The sequence below is a fragment of the Galleria mellonella genome, unplaced genomic scaffold (genome assembly GCF_026898425.1).
Source record: "Galleria mellonella isolate WM207_F2 unplaced genomic scaffold, CSIRO_AGI_GalMel_v1 utg874, whole genome shotgun sequence".
Taxonomy (NCBI): domain Eukaryota; kingdom Metazoa; phylum Arthropoda; class Insecta; order Lepidoptera; family Pyralidae; genus Galleria; species Galleria mellonella.
In genome coordinates this window covers 1,317,468-1,340,525 of record NW_026442167.1, presented here as the reverse complement: position 1 = coordinate 1,340,525, position 23,058 = coordinate 1,317,468, and the positions used below count along the sequence as shown (strand labels likewise).

Below are 23,058 nucleotides of genomic sequence, written 5' to 3'. Positions count from 1 at the left end.
ACATTTATGAAGTCATTTTTTTCATTACTTATAACATTGTACATAGTCTGTTTAATTATTGTGAACATATTGTTGGTGAACATATATTATTTTATCTTATAAATAAGTCACTTACCATCAGAGGGAAGAAATATTCTCGAATGGCGATCGCGTTCGAGCAAACGCAGTGTAGGATGACCCCCCACTAGATGGAAGTCAGTGGATGCAGAATTTTAATTATTAGTTAATAATTAAAATCCTTTAAAATGTTATCTAATGATAAGATTTCGTACAACGATCGATCGTACAATGCTTACTAGATGACCAGAAGAACGTCACTGATGCGAGCAAATATAGCCTCACGTGCAAAGTAAGTTCTTTTTTTAGTCTTTGCCCATGACGCATACGTAATGGGAGATTTCGAAAGTAATAAAACAATAAAGTAGGCCACTTCTAGTGGCGTATTCGGAGAAAATATACAAAATCGTGTAGTCCTGGTATATTTGATCCTTATATATGTAGTTAGGTCACCCCTTCATTTCCGTCAGTGTTGTAAAAGGCAACTAAGCATAGTCAAGTGGGCAGCAGTGTCCCTTTAAAACATGTCCAAAACCTAACTCCGGTTGCCAATCCGCCTGCCAAGCGTGGCAATTACTAGCAAAACCCCCCCAAAGGAACGGAAGGGGTATGTTTAGCTATATATATTTATTTTAAACAATTTAATGAGCACAAAGCTCTTTAGGATCGTCTTAAATAATCATGCAATTCGCTGATCTGAAATACTATTATAATAAAATATTTATTCACTCTTGTATCTTTATATAGGTCCATATCTTTCATTTAACTTAATATACATATATATTTGAAAAATATTAATAGAAAATTTCACGTTCCATTGTTTCAGTAATTTTTAACAGTTGTCATTCTTTATACTTTATTGTACACAAAATATAATGTTAACCACAATTCATTATAAACATAATGTACAAAGGCGAGCTTATCTCTAATAAGAGATTTCTTCCAGCAAAACCTTTCCATGTTAATTAGTTTTAATAAAACTTTATCTCATTCTAGTTGTGTTAACACGTTTTAGGATATCTATCTTGTCTTATGTCTTGCATGTTTATAATTAATTATACACATTTTAAATTGTTATCTATTGTGTTTTCTTAATAAATAAATAAATTGAGCTCTCAAGTGTATTGTAATTCTTTTATTTAACATTTTGTTTATATTTTCATAAAGTTTAAAGATCTGTTGGAACTTTTGATATTTTTATTGATTCTCTTAATGAATAAATAAATAAATTGAGCTCTCAAGTGTATTGTTATTCTTTTATTTAACATTTTCTTTATATTTTCATAAAGTTTAAAGATCTATTGAAACTGTTGATATTTTTATTGATTCTCTTAATGAATAAATAAATAAATTTAGCTCTCAAGTGTATTGTAATTCTTTTATTTAACATTTTCTTTATATTTTCATGAAGTCTTAAGTTCTATCCAGACTCACTGTAATAAAACTATGGTCACAGATAATATAATACTATCTATGGTTTATTCTCAAGAAGAACAATTGCGGTGCGGTCATTGAAAACAAATCGCCCAGTACATTACTGTTGACCTCCTCATTCCGTTAGACGGCGCTCATTACGTTACAGTTAGGCTCAAAAGTCCCGGAGACTTAGCCACTGGTCTTTAAGCGTAGCTTGTAATGATACTACAGCATTTTTTTTTTATTTGTTTTTTTTTTTTATACCACAAATGTAAGAAACAATTATACAGCACGTTTGATGGTAAACAGTTACTGTAGTCTATGAAAGCTTGCAACTATAGACTACCCTTTACCAGAAGACTTTATACAAAAGTCGTCTGCTTGGATATCTATTTTTTTTATGCATCTCAGCAAACAAGCTGACGGCCCACCAGATGGAAAGTAGTAACCGTCGCCTATAGACATGAGCAGTACCACGGACATAACAGAGTTTACTGTTTCGCCCATGATATTGCCATTCCTGAGGACTGAGGTGTTATTCCTCTGTACCCTGTACATTCACTGCCATATTCCATCCTTCAAACCGAAACACAGCCATGCAAACACAACTGCTTCACGTTAGAAATACGAATGGGACAGAGGCACCCAAGTAAACGACTTTTGTACATTCTCCCTCTGATCCAAAATCCAATCTCTGTTCTATTTATGTTTCTTCCGTGAAGCAGTTGTGTTTGCATGGCTGTGTTTCGGTTTGAAGGGTGGGATATGGCATAAATTTACAGGGTACAGAGGAATAATACCTTAGTTTACAGAAATGTCAACATTTGAATATGTTATGGGTGACACAGTATAGTGTCAGGTTATTTGCTATTTTAAGTTGCCTAAAAACATTAGGTATGTCACGTGCTTGTGTGCTCTTGGTGTAAAATAGGCCACCCCTTTCTTTCCCGTGGGTGTCGTTAAAGGCGACTAAGGGCGAGAGATGGACAGCAGCGTCCCTCTTAAAACATATCCAAAACTTAACTGCGGTTGCTAATCCGCCTGCCAAGCGTGGCAGCTTAGGTTTATGTTTAGCAGTGGACAGTTAAAAGCTGATATGATGATGATCCTAACCACTTACCATCAGGTGGGACGTATGCTTGATTGCCACCTTAGTAGTATAAAAAAATATGATATTATATATATTAATTATAATAAATCCAAATTCCAAAATAACTATCAGGGGGTAATTAGTGATCGATACTGATGCCGAAAATGCAATCAGTAAATTTTTTGTCTGTCTGTCTGTATGTTCGTTATAGAAACAAAAAGTACTCGACGGATTTTAACGAAACTTGGTACAATTATTCTTACTCCTGGGCAGGTTATAGTATACTTTTCATCACGCTACGATCAATAGGAGCAGAGCAGTAAAGGGAAATATTGGGAAAACGGGAGAAGTTACTCCATTTTTAATCGTCCGTCGCATGTGCAGCCTTTATGGCCACTTTTTAAAATTTAAAAATGTCTACCCGTGCGACGCCGGGACGGGCCGCTAGTATATATTAATCAGTTACAAGTCAGGTGGGAATCAGTTGTTAATCAATTGAAATACACGTCATTTTGAAACTAGTATCCACACATTCATTCCGCAACACATGCCAACCAATACGGCTGTTGCCTAAAGTCACAACACACTATCTGACAGTGTCATTCTCACGATTTACCTAAGTCGCACAATTAAACGAGCCTTTTATAAGTGTGCCGATGTGACGTAAACGTGCGAAGCTCTTGTGTAACGCTGCTATTGTTTTAAAATCTAGGGGCCTACCACGAAATTAAATTCCGAAGTTTCGGACTCAATTTCGTGTTTTCGTTCATAAATCTAAATCGGCCCAGTAAATGGAGCTTAACATTTCGTTCGTCATACATCCTACCGTAAAAGTCCAAAGGAATAATATTTTAATATTTTTAAACGATAAGTATTATGTAATTTTAACATCATATTTGTGTTTCATTCGGGTTCAAAATTTCGGAAAACATTTCATGGTAGGCCCTCTGGTTCCAATGTGTACAGCATGTTTACTCGTTTATGTATTAAGAAAAGTCGTTAACCGGACAAAATTAATCACCAAATATTTTCTTCGGGCTATTATCACGTTTTTTTTTTACCATTACATTGTCACCCATTACAAAAAATACAACCAGGCGCTAAATTTTATCTTAGACTTAGGTTAAAAAAGCGTTTGCCAATTTTGTCACAGTGAGCAAGAAACGCCGCAGCACTGAATGTGCGGCTGCAGCCCACTTATACATAAACGATATATCTCCTTTGGAAAACACACTCTGTATTCTGAGGAGATAGAAAACGTCGCTACAGAAAATTAAATTAGTCGTTTATTATATAACTTTTAGTAATGTGAACTACTGTCATTGCTATAAATATACCCTTTTTTTTTTTTTTTGATGGGTGAAAATGGTATGGTAACCCCGCCTGCGCTAACGGGATATGCCGGCAGAGCACCAGTGAAGGGTGATAGATGAGAATGAAAACAGGCCAGTTAGCCCATCATGATGAATTAATCAGGAATTAACCATGATAGTTTCCAGGGGAAAGCGCGAGGAGGTCGATTTGGTTGGGTATATTGCTAGCAATAGGATTCTCAGTCTCCATTACTAACAATCCCTTTCCCCCTAATATACCCTGTTAGGTCGACCTCGACGCGAACCCCCCTGGAAACCATGGTGTTGAATTCTATGTATTTATTACGATGGCCTATCTGACCTCAATAAGAGAGCATATTCCTTTTTAAAAGTCCGGCAGCACATCTGCAATGCCGTTGGTGTTGCGGGTGATCATGGGCGGCGGTAGTCACCTACCATCAGGTGAGCCGCATGCTTGTTTGCCCCCTGTGTTATAAAAAAACCAATTCGATTTCTCCGGAACAAACTTTTCTCCTGTCATACTCGTGTCGACTTACTAAAAGTTGGACTTCATAAAAAGGAAGTTGTCAATTGTATTTTTAACTGTTTGTTACCTCGTAACTCCGTCAGTTTTTTTAATGGGTGATAATGGAATAGTAACCCCACCCGCGCTATCGGTATACACCGGCGGGGTACCAGTGAAGGATGATAGGTGAGGATGAAACAGATCAGTTAGCTCATCGTGACGAATTCAACAAGAATCGTTCACGATAGTTTCCAGGAGGAACCACGTGGAGGTCGACCTAATGGGGCATATTGCTAGCAATGGGGCTGTCAAACTCCATTGCTAACAATCCCTTTCCCCCCTAACTCCGTCAGTCATAAGCCGATTTCGAAAATTCTTTTTTTATCTGTAAGGATGTACTAACAGATTCGTCCGATAGAAATTTTATTAAAATTGGCTCAATTTTAATAAAATTTTAGTTTTTATATCAAAATAACCGAATTTTGTCATAATTAAAGTCGGTTTCTTTGTAAAACACAATTTAACCATTATTGAAGTCGGTTGAAAGAAATAGAAATGCAACATATAACATTTGTAAGTCCGGAATGTGGACAGTTATTGCTTTGTTGTGATCACTCGCACAAGTAACTGGGTCGCGCCAAAAGTAGATCACTGTAGTGAGAGGAGCTTATTGAATTCACGTATGTGATTTCACTGGTTCATACGTGTCAGAAATGTTAAGTAAGAACTGATTTCGTGCGTTCGTTCAGGGGGTTCTTTTATTATTATATATATATATATATATATAACACCCTAACCGTTACAGTTTGTATGTATGTAGACAATGTCTGTACATGAAGACGTTTAATGAGTATACTGTTTCGCGCACGATACCCCCCATGCGTTACCATTCCTGAAGATTCAGGTTCGGAAATACTACTGCTGGAAGTTGATTGCAAAGAGTGGTTGTGCGTGGAACAAAGTGCCTTGAAAAACGCACGGTGGAAGACCACCACTCCAAATGGTTGGGATCAAACTTTAGTTTGTGGCGGGTTGTACGATGGTGAAAATCAGCAACAGGTATCAATCCGAACAATTTCTCAGAGCACTCCCTATGATAAATTCACAGATGCAACATCTGTATTCAGTTACAATGTATAAAAAATATAAGTAAATAAAAAATAAATAAATAAAAAAAAAAAACATTGTTTTTTCTATATACAGCTACGTCTTGTTTTAACTTAGCCACGTGATAATTGTTTAATCGTAAATCGATAAAATAAACTATAGCCTTACTTAAGTTTTCGTAACATTGACATTAGAAACTTGCTTTTCATTACGTTACAGAACGTGCCAGAAATCAGTTCACAGTAATGCAATTATTGTCATTATAATTGCGCAAGATATTTGTCGTATCGACAATTTTTTTTTATACAACTTAGAATGGCAAACAAGCTGACGGCCCACCTGATGGAAAGTGGTAACTGTCGCCTATAGACATGAGCAGTACCGTGGACATAACAGAGTATACTGTTTCACCCATGGTGACGGTTACCACTTTCCATTAGGCAGGCCGTTAGCCTATTTGCCATTCTGTTGTATAAAAAAAATGTTTGATTTATCACATATATAAAGCATATTTCTTTTTATAAGGTCGGTAGTACTTGGTCATTTCCTATGATCATTTATTTCATTAGATGAGCCGCATGGTTGCCCCCTTTTATTTATCGTAAGAAAGGATTAAGGGAGGGCGAGGGATGGGCAACAGCGTCTCTCTTAAAATATCTGCAAAAAAACTGCGGTTGTCAATTCGAGAGGATTATGTTCAGCAGTGGTATATATATATATAAACATACAAAATCTTGTATTGTAATTATTTATATCTATCTTTATATCTAGGTCTTATTTGACAATAGAAATGAGGAAGTCAGTTAATACATATTTTATTACACTGTTACATTAATAATAGCATCGATAAACTATTACGAAAGTGTGTGTCATTTTAAATTTAATACCTTGGGTAATATGGATAAAAACATATTACGCCGACCCCAAGTAACTGGAATAAAGGCTGACATCCTTTTAACATTGCCGACTTTCCCACGATTTTGAAAATTCACATCATCTTAAAACAAAGCGGTTAATTTAATATTAATGATTATTGTTGTAAAAAAAATGAGTTTGTTTTTTAGTCAATGAAAAATTCCAGCGAAAAATAATGTCTTTATTAAATAAATTAAATACATTTTTTATGCAACTTAGAATGACAAATAAGCCAATGGTCCACCTGTTTAACGGTAGTATCGCGAATGGGACAGAAGTATCCAATTAGATGAATTTTATACAGTCTCCCACTGGTACATATCTAAACCATTGCAGTATGTCCGTTTGTAGGTTATTTTATTTGTTTTTTATCTACATATGTATTAATACTTGAAGCAAACTTTGTACCCCTTTTTACGAAAATTGCGCGGACGGACGTGTATGAAATTTGGCACACTTATAGTATATGTAGAGAAGGAGTGCAAAATGATAATATATATATATATATATATATATATATATATATATATATATATATATATATATATTTATGTTTATAAATACATTAAATCAATAAAAAAAAAAAAGTTATTCTTTCTTTATTCTTTATTGTACACAAAAGGTTATTAAAATGTAAAAACAAACATAATAGTGCACAAAGGCGAGCTTATCTCCAATAGAGATTTCTTCCAGCAAACCCAATATGAGAAAAACTGACAGTTCATTAGTAGTTACAGTCATACATGTGTACCAATCGACTTAAATGTTATAGTGAAAATAAATACACACACTACCCTGTATTTGACACATATATAATCTTTTGTTTATTGTTAAAGTCTGTGGTGTCAAAATAAATTTATATTATTTGTCTATAGATAAATATCAAACATAACTATAATAAATTCATTTATTGCAATATGTGGTATAGTTGAATTTCGACCACTGGGCAACTACCAGTTTTTATTAATATCCAAATATGCTTATTTATTGCTTCATCAGGTCATTATTATGAAGCAAGAATAAGTAAACGTGACACGATAAGACTTCAGTTATTTAATTTTGGTATTATACATTGCTCACAATCACAAATGTCTACATACAACTTTTTTTTATAACACAATGGGCAAACGAGCATGCTGCTCACCTGATGGTAAGTGACTCCGACCGTCCATGATCACCCGCAACACCAGAGGTATTGCAGATGCGCTGCAGACCTTTTAAAAAGGAATATGCTCTTTTCTTGAAGGTCGTTGTTCTTGATGTTGTCGTATCGGTTCGGAAATACTGTTGCTGGAAGTTGATTCCAAAGAGTGGTTGTGCGTGGAATAGAGTGCCTTGAAAAACGCTATTGAAAGAAACTTTTGCAGCTGGCCAGTTGTAAAAGTCAAGTATAGCCAAATATATTTGGGATTAACCATAGACAGTAAGTTTAGATGGAGTAAGCGTATCGAGAAAATTTGTAACAAATTGAGACAATTTTTAACTAAGTAATGTAATCATCCTGAAACACCGAATTTCATTTAATGTAAAAATGATCTGAATTTTTATTTTTTAAAAGTCAGTCAAGCGCGAGTCGAACTCGCGCAACGAGGGTTCCAAACAAAATCATGATTCTGTTCCTTTACTTGTGCTACATGACATTGCTTCTTGCCAAATTTCAAGATTAGCAAGAAGCCAAATTTTATCATTCTAGGTCAATGGAAAGTACCCTATGGACTTTAATTCCCTTTGCGAATGTCAAAATATGCAAAGGGAACATAAACGGTTGTATCTTTTGATTGCGTCAATTTAGAAGCTTGATTTTTTCACTGCTTTAAGAGATTAAAGACCTGAGTATATGATATTAATTTCAACATGATACCTCTACGAGATCCTAAATAAAGGGTCTTGACAGACGGACGGACGGACGGGCAACGAAGTGATCTTATAAGGGTTTCGTTTTTTCCTTTGGAGGTACGGAACCCAAAGAAAGAAAAAATAATCATTTTATCATGCGCGAATTTTAACTATAATAAGTTTATTTATTTACATGCATTGTTCATAACATTTTACTAATATTTTTTTTAAATATTAGTGCTTAGTAATTTTTATCAATTTTACAGTTTACAGATTACAATTGAAAATCACGACCATTTATATATTACTTAATAAAAATTCGGATTGCATTAAATCATATTATCTAAGATGGTGGCGGAAAAGCGAACGCCCATGCACATACAGATCACTGAACTTAGCATATATAAATAATTTAGTTAAACCGGTTATAAAAACACATGCGAAGATATTACAGTTACCGTGTTTTTATTCACGACAGTGTTAAATATTTGGTATCACAGCACAAGAACAAGTAATAATATAGAGAAGGTAGTTCTTTAAGCTTTGTATGACTGCATTTGAATGTAGATATATGTATACTTCTTGCGCCAAACCCTCTTTTCTCTACCCAATAGTATTTGTTTTCTAATGCATTTTTTTTATGGGTGAAAATGTTAAGATAACCCCGCCTGCGCTAATGGGATACGCAAACGGAGCACCAGTGAAGGGTGATAGATGAGAATGAAAACAGGCCAGTTAGAATTCATCATATGATAGTGAATGCTTGTATATATTGCTAGCAATGGGATTCTCAATCTCCATTACTAACAATCTATTTTCCCCCTAATGGATGATATTGAAATAGTAACTTCGCCTGCGCTAACGGTATATATGGTGACGGAACACCATCATGTTTTCTCGTTGTGATTATTTCTTGTAATTGTTTCTATTTATAATAAGTTTACTATTGTAATCTTTTGGAGGAAACAATAAAGAGTATCTATCTATCTAACACTAGTGAGGTAGGATAGGTGAGAATGAAAAGGCAGGACAGTTAGCCCATCGTGATGAATACAATACAATATACCCTGACAGGTTGACCTCCACCTGGAAATCATCGTGAACAATTCTAGTTGAATTCATCACGATGGGCTAACTGACCTGCCTCATCCTCACCTATAATTCTTCACTGGTGCCCCATGAACGTATACCGATAGCGCAGGCGGGGTTACCATTCCATTATCACATATAACCACATCATTATCACCCATCAAAAAAAAAAGTAAAGTCTCTTGGCTTTTTGGCGTTGATGAGGTGATTATACTGTTATGATAGGTCTCGCTTTACAAAATTCTAATGCATATGTATAGTTGCATCATCATGCTATTATACCTGCTTTCGTCGGCCATTCATCACGCGCGCAGCAAACCGGTTACCACTGCATAATTCGAAACGGCCATTTTATTCATTTAACGCTTGTCATAGACACAACTTTTATTTGAATTGCCTGTGAAAATAATGTTTAGTTTTAGTAAAAATTATCAATAAACTCAGTGAAAGGTCTTTTGAATTTGACTCGATTGTTTTAGTAAATTATCCCGGGTAAGGCATACGCAAATATACAAGAGGGAGACTTTGTACAAGTCGTTTGCTTGGCCACCTCTGTCCCATTCGTGTTTCTACCGTGAAGCAGTTGTGTTTGCATGGCTGTGTTTGAGTTTGAAGGGTGGGATATAGCAGTGAAATTACAGGATACAGAGGAATAACACCTGAGTCCTCAAGAATGGCAATGCATGGGGGGTATCATGGGCGAAACAGTCTGTTATGTCCATGGTACTGCTCATGTCTATAGGCGACGGTTACCACTTTCCATCAGGTGGGCTGTCAGCTTAATTACCATTCTAAGCTGCATAAAAATATGACGTGGGTTCAAATAAAATGTCGGTATGTTGGCAACTTAGATTATATAGATAGAATGTCTCCATACAAATGCCTCATAAAAATAAGTCAAGTTTTTTAACCGTGTGTGTAATTACCATAATATATATTTACTACTCAGTATATGAGAAAACTTGTATTTTAAGGTTAAATTGAAAAATGAAAACAATACAAAATTATTTATTTACTTATTTATTCATTAGTAGATACATATATGTGTACATGGCGGACTTAATGCTAAAAGCATTCTCTCCCAGTCAACCGTAGGGAAGTGTCAGAATACTCGAATGCGGTACTACTAATTATTGATATACATACATACTAAAATTACATATATAAATTATTAAGTGTATATTAAAAAGAACAAGATATACAGTACGTAATGATTCATAATGATTCTTATCGCCTTCCTTTACTAATTACTTTGATTTATATCCAACTTATAATATGTTTTAGTTTTAAATTTTATAACCAATACGAACATATAGTAGAATGTCGATTATTCGAATCAAATAAAACCAGGGATATTTTGATTTTATATCAGAGGATAGAATGAAACAACGATTAATTACAAGAAGGATGGATTTACAAAAGGTTATTATACCCACATTTAACATAGTACAACATTGTCCACGAAACCAAGCGGTGGTGTTATTTAATAAACTGCCTAAGGAATTAAAGTCACTGAATGATTTAAATATCTTCAGGACAAAATTGAAGTCATTACTGCTAGAAAGGTGTATGTACTCAATTGACGAATTCTAATTATAGTAAATTTGAATATATACCTATATTGTTTATGTTAAGAGATTACTAAGTGACTGTAATATTTGTTTTACGCTTGTTTTAATTTATATTTTATATAGTGTATGAAATTATTGTATCTACTATGACATTCAAAAACAAATTTTTGTTTATGAATAAATAAAATAAATAAATAATCGAATATCCGGATTTCAAAGTCAAATAAAACAATACCTAATTAAATTTTTATATTTTTTATTATGTAAAAGGTACATACGTCATTTAGGCAGTACGATATAAAAAAAAATTACGAGCTATAAATATAATAAATTACATAAAATACCCATTTACCCAAATTAATACATAATAACATTTCTAAATCGATAATTAGAGCCGTAAACGAAAAGTCCGGATAATCGAATATTCGGATAATTGAGATTCTACTGTATATGTGAACGTTACTAGAACTCCTTAAGAGAAAGAGTGTAAACTCAACTTGATATCAAAACCTGATATTTCAAGAGAACAACCAAACAAATTCACGTAAATAATGTAATCACATAAATAAGTAACTTCTGGTAAAATGGACTGTCCCATCCTAAAATATTGGGTGGGACAAATTATCAATACAAGAGCGTCATGACCACTCATTTGCTAACATAGGTTAAGTAAATTTATAACTAACAAAATGGGCCTTATGTAGTCTTATTAAATAAATATTGTTATTATTAATAATAATAATGGAGGTTTTATAAAAAAGGTCAAATAATCACTGTCCTTGTGTTTCAGCTAAGTCATTTTCTATCTCACGGCATACTTTCATAAAATGCCGTATATAATTGCTTTAAATTTGCAAATTGCATATTATGATTGTTTTTTTCATGCAACTTAGAATAGCAAACAAGCTGACGGCCCATCAGATGGAAAGTGGTAACCGTCGCCTATAGACATCAGCAGTACCATGGGCATAACATAGTACACTGTTTCGTACATGATACCTCCATGCGTTGCCATTCCTGAGGACTCAGGTGTTATTCCTCTGTACCCTGTAAATTCACTGCCGTATATTGTATTTTTAATATTTAACTATTTCGATTTATGCATTTTTTTTATCCGTTTATAAAAACCGTAAAGGTTTGTTTGGAAAGTCATACATACGCCTTATTAGTAAGCTACTATATATGTAGAACATATATAAGGCGCTGAGAAGAAACAAACAAATAAACTCATATTCATATATATATATATATATATATATATATATATATATATATATATATATATATATATATATATATATATATATATATATATAATATAACCATAACCGGGGGAAAAGGGATTGTTAGTAATAGAGACTGAGAATCCCATTGCTAGCAATATACCCAACCAGGTCGATCTCCTCGCGGTTTCCCCTGGAAACTATCATGGTTAATTCTTAATAAATTCATCATGATGAGCTAATTGGCCTGTTTTCATTCTCATCGATTACCCTTCACTGGTGTTCCGCCAGCGTATCCCGTTAGCGCAGGCGCAGGTTACCATTTCATTTTCACCCATCAAAAAAATAAAAATATAACCATGGCTGCTTAAATATGATACTTTTCGATTTAAAATCCTTACTAAATTTGTAAATTAACAAGTGTGTTTGTTTGTTACCTTACATTTCTTTAACGGCTTAACCAATCTCTATGAAATTTGGTATACACGTACTATATGTCACGGAGATGGATACAGGCTACATTTTATCCCGATCAGTAAACATATCCCGTTCACGCGGACGAAGTCGCGGGTCAAAACTAGTCAACTATAAACAGTATGCATAATTACATCACGAGAGAACGTGAAATAAATAGTTGTACGCTCATAATCTTAGTCGAGGGTTAACGAGGTCAAACGGGACAGACGACCTTACACCTTAATAAATCGCTAACAAACCGTTAAAACTGCGCGTAATTAATAAGTACTTGACAGACAGATCTATAATTTGATTAAAATACGTATATTTGAATACGGATTTACTTGTTTTGGTCATTTGGAGAGGATGGATGAAAGAAGAATTACGAAAGAGATTTATCGAGCGAAAATGAATGGAGATGACAGTAGGGGCCGCCCTAGACGGACGTATGTCGACCAAATAGGCGACGTGCTGAAGAAGGGCCAAATTAAAAGTACCCGTAACCGGCGAGCGTGTATGAAAAGATTGATGAATGTAGTGGAAGCGAAAGAGGTTTATTTGAATCGAAGCATTTGGCGTTCCATTGTTTCTGCCTACTCTAATGGGAGACAGGCGTCACAGATATGTATGTATGGATTTACTTGAATTATATTATATATTGTACAGTTAAACAGAAATCATATTTATTCTAGCACTTTTAAAATCGTCATCTTTTTATGATGCTGCTACTGGATTTGGAATGTTAGCAACTAATGGAGGGTTTTGACAGTAGTTTGATAGATGGGTTGGCAAACATAGTTACGCTTCAGTGATATTTTAAAATGGACGTTGCTATCCATCGCTTGGTCATAAAATTCCCTTAGTTGTCTCTTACGACAACTACGAGAAGGGAAGGTGGGGCCCATTCTATGCTGGAACCACATGGCAATCTTTCTTATATTTATCTATCTATCCTATTTAAGAGCTGCGCCCTTGTCGGTGGAGCTCTTGCCACTCACTACGATTTTCAGCGAGTCCCTTCACCTCTTGATACGACATGACACCAACTCCTTCCTTGATCTGCCCGATGTAACTATGCCTCGGTCTCCCTCTCCCCCTCTTTCCTTCTATCTTACCTTCTATTATAATGTTCATAAGTTCGTCGTGTCGTATCAAGTGTCCCAATATTTTTCCCCTTCTGTTCTCAATAGTTCTTTCTTATATATTTAACCAAAAATAAATAATACACGATACAAGCGATGCTACCTGTAGTTTTTTACTACACACTACCCAGGTAGCAATTATTCGTCATATTGACGTCGATTTTTGATCATTGACCTTAAACTGATTTAAAACTGACTCTTATTTGGCCTGGTCAATAAGTTTATACGTATTTAGTGCATACTAGCCGCGTGAAATGGGTAAGCAGCGCTTGACGTGAGTGACGTCAAGCGCTGGCTGCCACACGGAACGGAATTATTTTTCCAAGCGTAAATATCAAATCCTAAATCTTTTTCATTTACTCGTATAGATTGATAATGATTCTTTCAGATCTTTATTTATTTTTTATTTTTAAATTTCTTTATAAATTGCTCACCACACTTACAGTATCCTAAAACGTGTAGTGAGCCATAGGTTTATTTTACAAACTTAAAAATTTTAAACGACATATAAAAATATATCTAATTTGTCTTTAAATATATCAATATCTGGCTGCTGAGCGATCAGAATATTGAGTAGAGAAATAGCCTGATAAGTGGGAGCAAACTGAGCAGTACAGGTGCGAACCGGCCGTGCCGATAGTAATCGACGTGCACGCAAACGTATGCAGCGTTGAGGTGCGTACAAAGAACAACGGCTGAGAGTTGCAGGATTGTCTATTCTGCCGTTGAGCAACCGATAATAGTGCATCATCAAATTGCACTTTCGCATTACCTCGAGCGTTTCTAAACCTACCATACCGCATATGAACAACGATGGGTACAAATAAGGATAGTAGCCGTAAAGTTTTTTGTTTTTTGATGGGTGAAAATGGTATGGTAACCCCGCCTGCGCTAACGGGATACGCTGGCGGAGCACCAGTGAAGGGTGATAGATGAGAATGAAAACAGGCCAGTTAGCCCATCTTGATGAATTCATCAGGAATTAACCATGATAGTTTCCAGGGAGAACCGCGAGGAGGTCGACCTGGTTGGGTATATTGCTAGCAATGGGATTCTCAGTCTGCATTACTAACAATCCCTTCCCCCCCACCCCGAGCCGTAAAGTTTGTTTTGTTTAATTCTACTTATATTTTCAGATATAGCAAAAGAAATTTGGAATTCTCCATTTTATTTTCACTTTTGCTAATCTAATTAATTTATTTTTAGACAAATTAATTTATAGTTAGCAATACTAAACTTTAAATTAAGAAGATATTTCCTTTTGTTTCAGACACACGATGGAGTTACGATGGTGGCTCATTCTTTGGGCATGTTTATGCTTTTCATCAGGTAAGAATAATTCCGAGTTTTCTAAGTCAAGAAAGACAAATATTGCTCTGATATAAAATATATGTATTTTATATGAAACGTACAAAAGAAACAGTAGCCCTCATGCAATGCATGTATGCAAAAGCTTCAAGTTACTCTGCGAGCTATGTCAAAGTCTAACTATAATTGCCAACCCGCTTGCCAAGTGTGGCAACTACAGACAAAACTTCCCATATGAGGGAGGCCTATGTTCAATAGTGGACAGTTAACGGCTGAAATGATGATTATAATGTTTTTCATCAGGATTATTACCGTCGCAGCTATATCAGTGTACCAAATTCTCAAAAAAAATTATGTTAAATGTTACACGACTAAAAATTAACTACTACGTACTAACGGTAGTAAATTATAATATTGCTCCCATTCGAAACCCTCGGTTCGGATGCGTCACACGTCTTATTAACACATTTAGCAAGTACCATGTACCGAGGCGTAAATAATTGGCAGTGAAAGATTTCTCTTCAAAAACCTATTATATTTCAATTATTAAGAGACGTACTCCAAAAACGAACGTAACAGCCACTTATTGGGATGGAACCATAGACACGGATATAAAATAGATGTAACTCCACATAAATGGTTTGAGTTACAATTTATCGTCCTAAATAAGCTCAAAAGAGTCTAACTGTAGTCAAGTATTTTTATAATAATCATTATTTTTTTGATGCAAATTAGAATGGCAAACAAACTGACAGCCAATCTGATGGAAAGTGGTAATCATCGCCTATAGACAAGAGTGATGAAAAATGGTAATAGTAGCCTATAGACATGAGCAGTATCATGGACATAACAGAATATACTGTTTCACCCATGATACCTCTCATGATTTGCCATTCCTAAGTACTGAAATGTTATTCCTCTATACCCTGTAAATTCACTATCACATGCCATCATTCAAACTGAAGCACAGCCATGTAAACATAACTGCTTCACAGTAGAAACATGAATGGGAAAGAGGTACCCAAACAAACGACTATTGTACAGTCACCCTCTGATAAATAAAATATACTGCGTTTGGTTTACTTTATTTTTATAAATAAAACTACTAGCGACATTTTTTATGCAATCAAAAATGACAAACAATCTGATTGTCCATGTGATGTCGCATAGTAACCGTAGCCATGAAAAATACAGAGGAATAACACCATAGTACTCAGGAATGGCAACGCATTGGGGGTATCATGGGCGAAACAGTATACTCTGTTATGTCCATGGTACTGCTCATGTCTACAGGCGATGGCTACCGCTTTCCATCAGGCTGACCGTCAGCTTGTTTGACATTCTAAGTTGCATAAAAAAAATACATGCATACGCAACGTTAATAGTATTTGATGGTAAAATAGTATTTGATGGTATTTTTTATTATCTATTTTGTAAAGAGATAATTACTCCATCTAAACGTGTTTAATCATGTAACTGGCACGTAAATAGGTACAATTTTGTACTTGTCAATTATTTGCAGGCTCCACGAACATGCTGCCGGTGTTTGTCCAGGACATGAACAATTTAGCGTTATCTGAGAGCACGCCGGTCGGCGAGGTGGTCTACACGCTGCAGGGGACCGACCCTGAGGGGTTTCCAGTAAGTTCTCTCCCGCCGTTTTTATTTACTAGCTGTTTCCTGCGGCTTTGCTTACGTACATTAGTATATGAAATTAGTACCAAGTTAGGATGTAAGCTATTCGTGTACCGAATTTCACTGAAATTGGTTCAGCCGTTTAAGCGTAATTGATTTAAGTACATAAATAAGCTATCGAAGTAAATTTCGGTTAATTAAATACTGTCAAAGTGTATATATACATATATCATCGTCATAAAGCTATTGTTTTAATTTTAAAACTATTTTTTTATATTAAAACTAGCTTTAACTGGCGGCTTCATCCGCGTGATCGAGATTTATTTATTAATCGAAATAAAAAATAACCTATATCTTTCCCCACCCCCTATACGAGTAGTAGAGTAGTTGGTTAACACGTTAAGGCGCTATAAAGTAACAAACAAACAAACTCGTTTTTACATTTATAGTAGTAAATATTATTACTTATCTAAATATATTTCTTTCAGATTAAATACGATTTAGTTGGAACGGATAAGTTCGTGGTGAACTCCACTACCGGCGTCGTCACGCTCAATCGACCTTTAGATAGGGAGGTAAGTGATCATTATTGTCATTTAAACCATTATCCGTCCACTGCTGGACATAGGCCTACCCCATAGACTGACGTAACTTATGGGGAGGTAAGTATTTACAATAAATTCTTCTTAATAAACAAAATAAAGACTTTTTAAATGCGAATGTCTTACGTATTAATTATAAGTTTTTTTATTTAATTTGCTCTGATAATATAAAATGCACCTTATAGCCTTGACATAAAATGGACCATCCCTTCCTTTCCCTCGGGTGTCGTAAGATTAACTTAATGGTAGAGGGATGGCATCCTGTATCTGTCCCCTGTTGCATATTGGTCATCCCTAATGACTTTCAACAGGGGGGAAAAGGGATTGTTAGTAATGGGGATCAGCATCCCTACTAGTAGTAATATGCTTTTTTTCATACAACTTAGAATGGCAAACAAGCTGACGGCCCACCTGATGGAAAGTGGTTACCGTCGCCCATAGACATGAGCAGTACCATGGACGTAACAGAGTATACTGTTTCGCCCATGATATCCCCCGTGCGTTGCCATTCCTGAGGACTCAGGTGTTATTCCTCTGTATCCTGTAAATTCACGCCATATCCCACCCTTTAAGCCGAAACACAGCCATGCAAACACAACTGCTTAACGGTAGAAACACGAATGGGACAGAAGTACCCAAGCAATCGACTTTTGTACAAAGTCTCCCTCTGGTGAAAACGTTGAGCCGTTTTTCTCGAAGCATTTCTATGGAGATACTCTATCTATATAATGTAAGTTTATACCCTATAAGTCACCACGTTAGGCAAGCTGGGTTGCTGGGTACTGATCAGTATTATTTATTTATTTATTTTAATAAACATAAATCTTTATTGCACTAAAAACATAAAAATAAACAATGACATATAAACAATTCAACGTAAATACAGTAGCATGGAGTACAGGTTAATATATACATATAAAGATACAAAAGGCGGTCTTATCGCTAGGGCAATCTCTTACAGACAGCCTTTGGTTAAAGGGGGGAAAGGGATTGTTAGTAACGGAGACTAAAAATCCCATTGCTAGCAATATACCCAACCAGGTCGACCCTCTCGTAGTTCTCCCTGGAAACTATCATGGTTAATTACTGATTAATTCATTATGATGAGCTAACTGGCCTGTTTTCATTCTCATCGATCATCCTTCACTGGTGCTCCGCCAGCGTATCCCGTTAGCGCAGGCGAGGTTGCCATTCCATTTTCACACATCAAAAAAAAACCTTTGGTTAAAGGAGAACATACAGAAGTGGGTAGATGGCGTACGAGTGAATTGATAATTTTTTCGTATAATGCACAAAAATATCAAATACATATTGTTTATACATACACATATAAATATTGTATGTACACAATATTATTCATGATAATTAAAAAAAAAAATTATTTACAGGTGGAAGACACAATCAAGTTCCTAGTATCGATAGAGGACCAGAATCCGGATTCGAAACTTAATCAAGTATTGACACAGCCAGTGACGGTCATCGTGTTGGACGAAAATGATAATCCGCCCATATTTAAAAATGTAAGTTGCATTATTATTTCAGCCGTTAACTGTTCACTGCTGGACATAAGCCTTTCCCATAAGAGGAGTTTTGCCAGTAGTTGCCACGCTTGGCAGGTGAGTTGGCAACCGCAATTAGGCTTTTAGAGATGCCTTAAGAGGGACGCCGTTGCCCATCTAAACTATATTATACTTTATTGCAATAACATAAGATTTATAATTTTTTATACTCTACAAAAGGGTGGTGTAATGAGAAAAGTAAAAACATAACTGTTCGCGTTCATGCGAGACTCCCTTGTCACGCGTGTTGGGTTTCTCCATCGAAAACTTAATAACAGGTTCATTAAGGTACTGTATATCTACTTATGTTACGAGAAATATATGTTTTATGAAACAAAAACAAGTTTACACTCCACTAAACATGAACTGAAAAGGTTTTGTACCAGAAAGTTTTATTAAAAGTTTCATAAGTATACATTTATGATAATGATACAGCCTTTTTGTATGCAACTTAGAATGGCAAACAAGCTGACGGTCCAACTGATGGAAAGTGGCAACTGTCGTCTATAGACATGAGCAGTAACACCTTCAAGAAAAGAATATATTCCTTTTTAAAAGGCCGGCAGCACACCTGCAATGCCGCTGGTGTTGTGGATGTGGGTGCTTGTAAAAAAATAAAAAAAAAAAACACATAATGTTTCACCTATGATACATTCCGTGCGTTGCCATTCCTGAGGACTTAGGTGTTATTCCTCTGTATACTGTAAATTCACTGCCATATCCCACCCTTCAAATCGAAACGCAGCCATGCAAGCACAACTGCTACACAGTAGAAACACGAATGGACAGAGGTGCCCAAGCAAACGACTTTTGTACAAAGTCTCCCTCTGGTGATTAACGTTAACTGTCCACTGCTAAACGAGGAAACACCCCGAGGTTTTGCCAGTAGTTGGCATGCTTGGCAGGCGGGTTGGCAACTGCAATTAGGCTTTTATAAACACACATTATATTTTAATGTAAAATTGACCTATGTGTGTTTAATCGAGAATCCTCGACCTTCGGGACCGTGGGGTCCCTAAATTAGTCCGTAGTAAACCGATAGTTGTAGTAGTGCCGTGTGGTCCCGGCATAGAATAGGGCACCCCTTCCTTTCCCGTAGGTATCGTAAGAGGCGACTAAAAGAGGGCGAGAGATAGGCAACAGCGTCCCTTTTAAAACCTCTCCAGTATCTAATTGCGTTTGCTAACCCGACTGCCAAGAAACTGCTGGGAAATTACGATTATTTGAACTCAATTTCGTGTTTTGGCTCACACCGAAATCAACCCAGTAAATGAAACTTACCGTTTTATTCGTTATAGATTCTACCATAAAATGCCAAAGTTGTTTTTATAATTTTAATATTTTTAAACGGTCAAAATTACATGTAATTTTAACGTCAAATTTGTTTTTCGTTCATCCTCGAAATTTCGGAAAATATTTCATGGTAGACCATCAGTTTCTTATTTAAAATATTTATAGTACATTAATCAGATTATTTCCACATTTTAGAGTCCGTACGAGGTAGACGTTCCTGAAGACGAAAAAGTTGGGAAAACCATTCTGACCAACATATACGTTGAGGACAAGGATTCAGTTGGTGATAACTTAGAAGTCGGATGTATGAGTGACCAGGTGACTTTATTTACTTTTATTAAACGACTTCAGGAGAAATCTGGAGAATTTGGATGGATCTCTTTTATTTTTGTCGATAGCTTATAAAGCCCGTCAGAAGCCGGAGCGGCAAAGCTAAATTAGGATCCAGTTTAAAAAGTTGATGTAATTTTACAAGATCTTTTTTATTTAATTAAAATTTTTATGTATAAATGATTATATTTATTTAGTTAAAATCAAGAACTACAAGTAAAACTTAAACTTAAATAAATATACATAGAATATAAACATGAATGTAAAAAATGGAGGGGCTAAAACGAGAGATCTGGGATGAGCCGTCCGTTTCTTCTAATCTGCCACTGTTTTCTTTGTATGTTGCACAATATCTACATCATTTCTGAACTGATTTTGATACTTACTTTTACAATCGATAGGGTTTAGATATGTGGCCGTAATTTTGTTATAATTAAAATTGCTTTCTGCCATTTACTGTAGAGACGATGGGCCCGTGGGGCCCAGATGCAAAGAATTTTTATCGGACGATCGCAGCGCGCTTCATCGAGGTTACTGGTGATCCGAGAGCTGGTAGCTACTTTGCCCAAAAATAAGTTTAGCAATCCAAAGAGGTAATGCTGCTTAACCCCGGACGGTGTTCTCTACCAGTCAACCATTGGGCGAACAGACAAATAAGTAGGCGGTGCATTATTGAATAGAGGAAATATAAAGCAATACTTAATATATTGAATAAAATAGAATAGAAAACATTTATTGCCAGTAAACACACAATTACAATATAAAATATAGATAACATATACAAAAAGTGTCCCATACTCGGCAAAAGGAACCGGCTCAGCGGATGCTGTGAGTGTCCCAGCGCAATGTGAACAGCTGCACAGCGCTGGTTTTCAGCCAGTCCCTCTCTTAACAAAATATAACCAAAGTGCAGGGTGCCACTGTAAATTATTCATATAGTATAAACATATAGTTAAACTAATATAATATAATATAATCTTAGATTATATAGATAGAGCATCGAGTCTCAAAAACGGGTCAACATTTTGTCAGCTAATTATCAAATTAGCTGACTCGTTTATTTTATCCGTATTCTATATATTTACGCATAAAATGTATCTTGACGTATTATTTAATAAATAAAATGAGTATTAACGCATTAAAAAGATACATAATTTATAAAACAAAATAAATATAGAAGTTATAAAGGAATCACTTGTAACTATTTATCACGCAAAAATATATAAAAAAGTTGAGCCGTTTTTCTCGAAGCAATTCTATGGAGACACTCTATTTACATATGTAATCTAAGAATGTAATATTTACCATTCTTTTACCTACATGGTGATACATTTTATAGAAAGTGGGAGACTTTGTACAAAAGTCGATTGCTTGGGTACCTCTGTCCCATTCGTGTTTCAACCGTGAAGCAGTTGTGTTTGCATGGCTGTGTTTCGATTTGAAGGGTGGGATATCGCGTGAATTTACTGGGTACAGAGGAATAACACCTGAGTCCTCAGGAATGGCAACGCATGGGCGGTATCATGGGCGAAACAGTATACTCTGTTATGTCCATGGTACTGCTCATGTCTATAGGCGAAGGTTACCACTTTCCATCAGGTGGGCCGTCAGCTTGTTTGCCATTCTAAGTTGTATAAAAAAAAACTAAACGTGAGCACTATATTGCACATTCCTAATTTTACATCTTCTTTCCCTAAATTCATACCTGTTTTATACAAGGTCATTTCTTCTGTCAGGGTTAATTAACTAACGTTGAATTAATTAATTCCAGTGGACAGAGGCGTGCGAGAGTTTTGAAGTGGTACCTCTGAACTCGTCGTCCAATCATTACACAGGCGCGTTGGTGCTGAAGAAGAAGCTCGATTATAACGAGAGGCAGTTCTACCAATTCCAGTTGTATGCTACCGTAAGTATATGGTTTGAAGGGATACGGCAGTGAATGTTCAGGGTACAGAGGAATAACACCAGAGCCCTCAGGAGTGGCAACGCACGGGGGTATCATAGGCGAAACAGTATACTCTGTTATGTCCATGGTACTGCTCATGTCTAAAGGCGACGGTTACTTTCCATCAGGTGGACCGTCAGCTTGTTTGCCATTGTAAGTTGCAAAAAAATTCTTTAAACGTCTTCTGTATACAGACATTGTATACACACATACAAACTATAACGGATGAGGTGTTGTATTATTTTTTATTCTTATGGGAATTGGATTGGCTCTCTTGACGGAAAGTGGTAACCGTTGCCTACATTTCTAAATCATTCCATGAGTTAAGTTCCTATGGTTAATTTAAATATATGTAAATAACGTAACGCTATCCGAGTAGATCCTGTCATAGAATAGGCTACCCCTTCCTTTCCTGTAAGTGTCGTAAGAGGCGACTAAGGGAACGATTGGTGGAGAGATGGGCAGCAGCGTCTGTCTTTAAACATCACTAAAAGCCAAACTGCGTTTGCCAACACGTCTATCAAGCTTGACAATTACGAATACTATCCAAAATCCTTCTCCTATAGGAGAAGCCTATGTTCGACAATGCTAAAATAAATGCCATCATTTTAAATTGGCCGCAACAGAAAAATGGCTGATTATTTA

At 35.7% G+C, this 23,058-nt stretch overlaps 1 protein-coding gene across 1 annotated transcript in view; it reads left to right on the top strand.

The window, feature by feature from the left end:
• The window catches only part of LOC113518783 (cadherin-87A), an 80,606-nt gene that overhangs the window by 21,765 nt on the left and 35,783 nt on the right, over positions 1-23,058 (top strand). Inside the window, exons 2-7 of the mRNA XM_026903772.3 lie at positions 15,012-15,070; positions 16,572-16,690; positions 17,173-17,259; positions 18,675-18,806; positions 20,334-20,456; positions 22,240-22,374. Coding sequence (XP_026759573.2) covers positions 15,019-15,070; positions 16,572-16,690; positions 17,173-17,259; positions 18,675-18,806; positions 20,334-20,456; positions 22,240-22,374 — 648 coding nt within the window. The 5' untranslated portion in view covers positions 15,012-15,018. The remainder of the gene's footprint in view (positions 1-15,011; positions 15,071-16,571; positions 16,691-17,172; positions 17,260-18,674; positions 18,807-20,333; positions 20,457-22,239; positions 22,375-23,058) is intronic.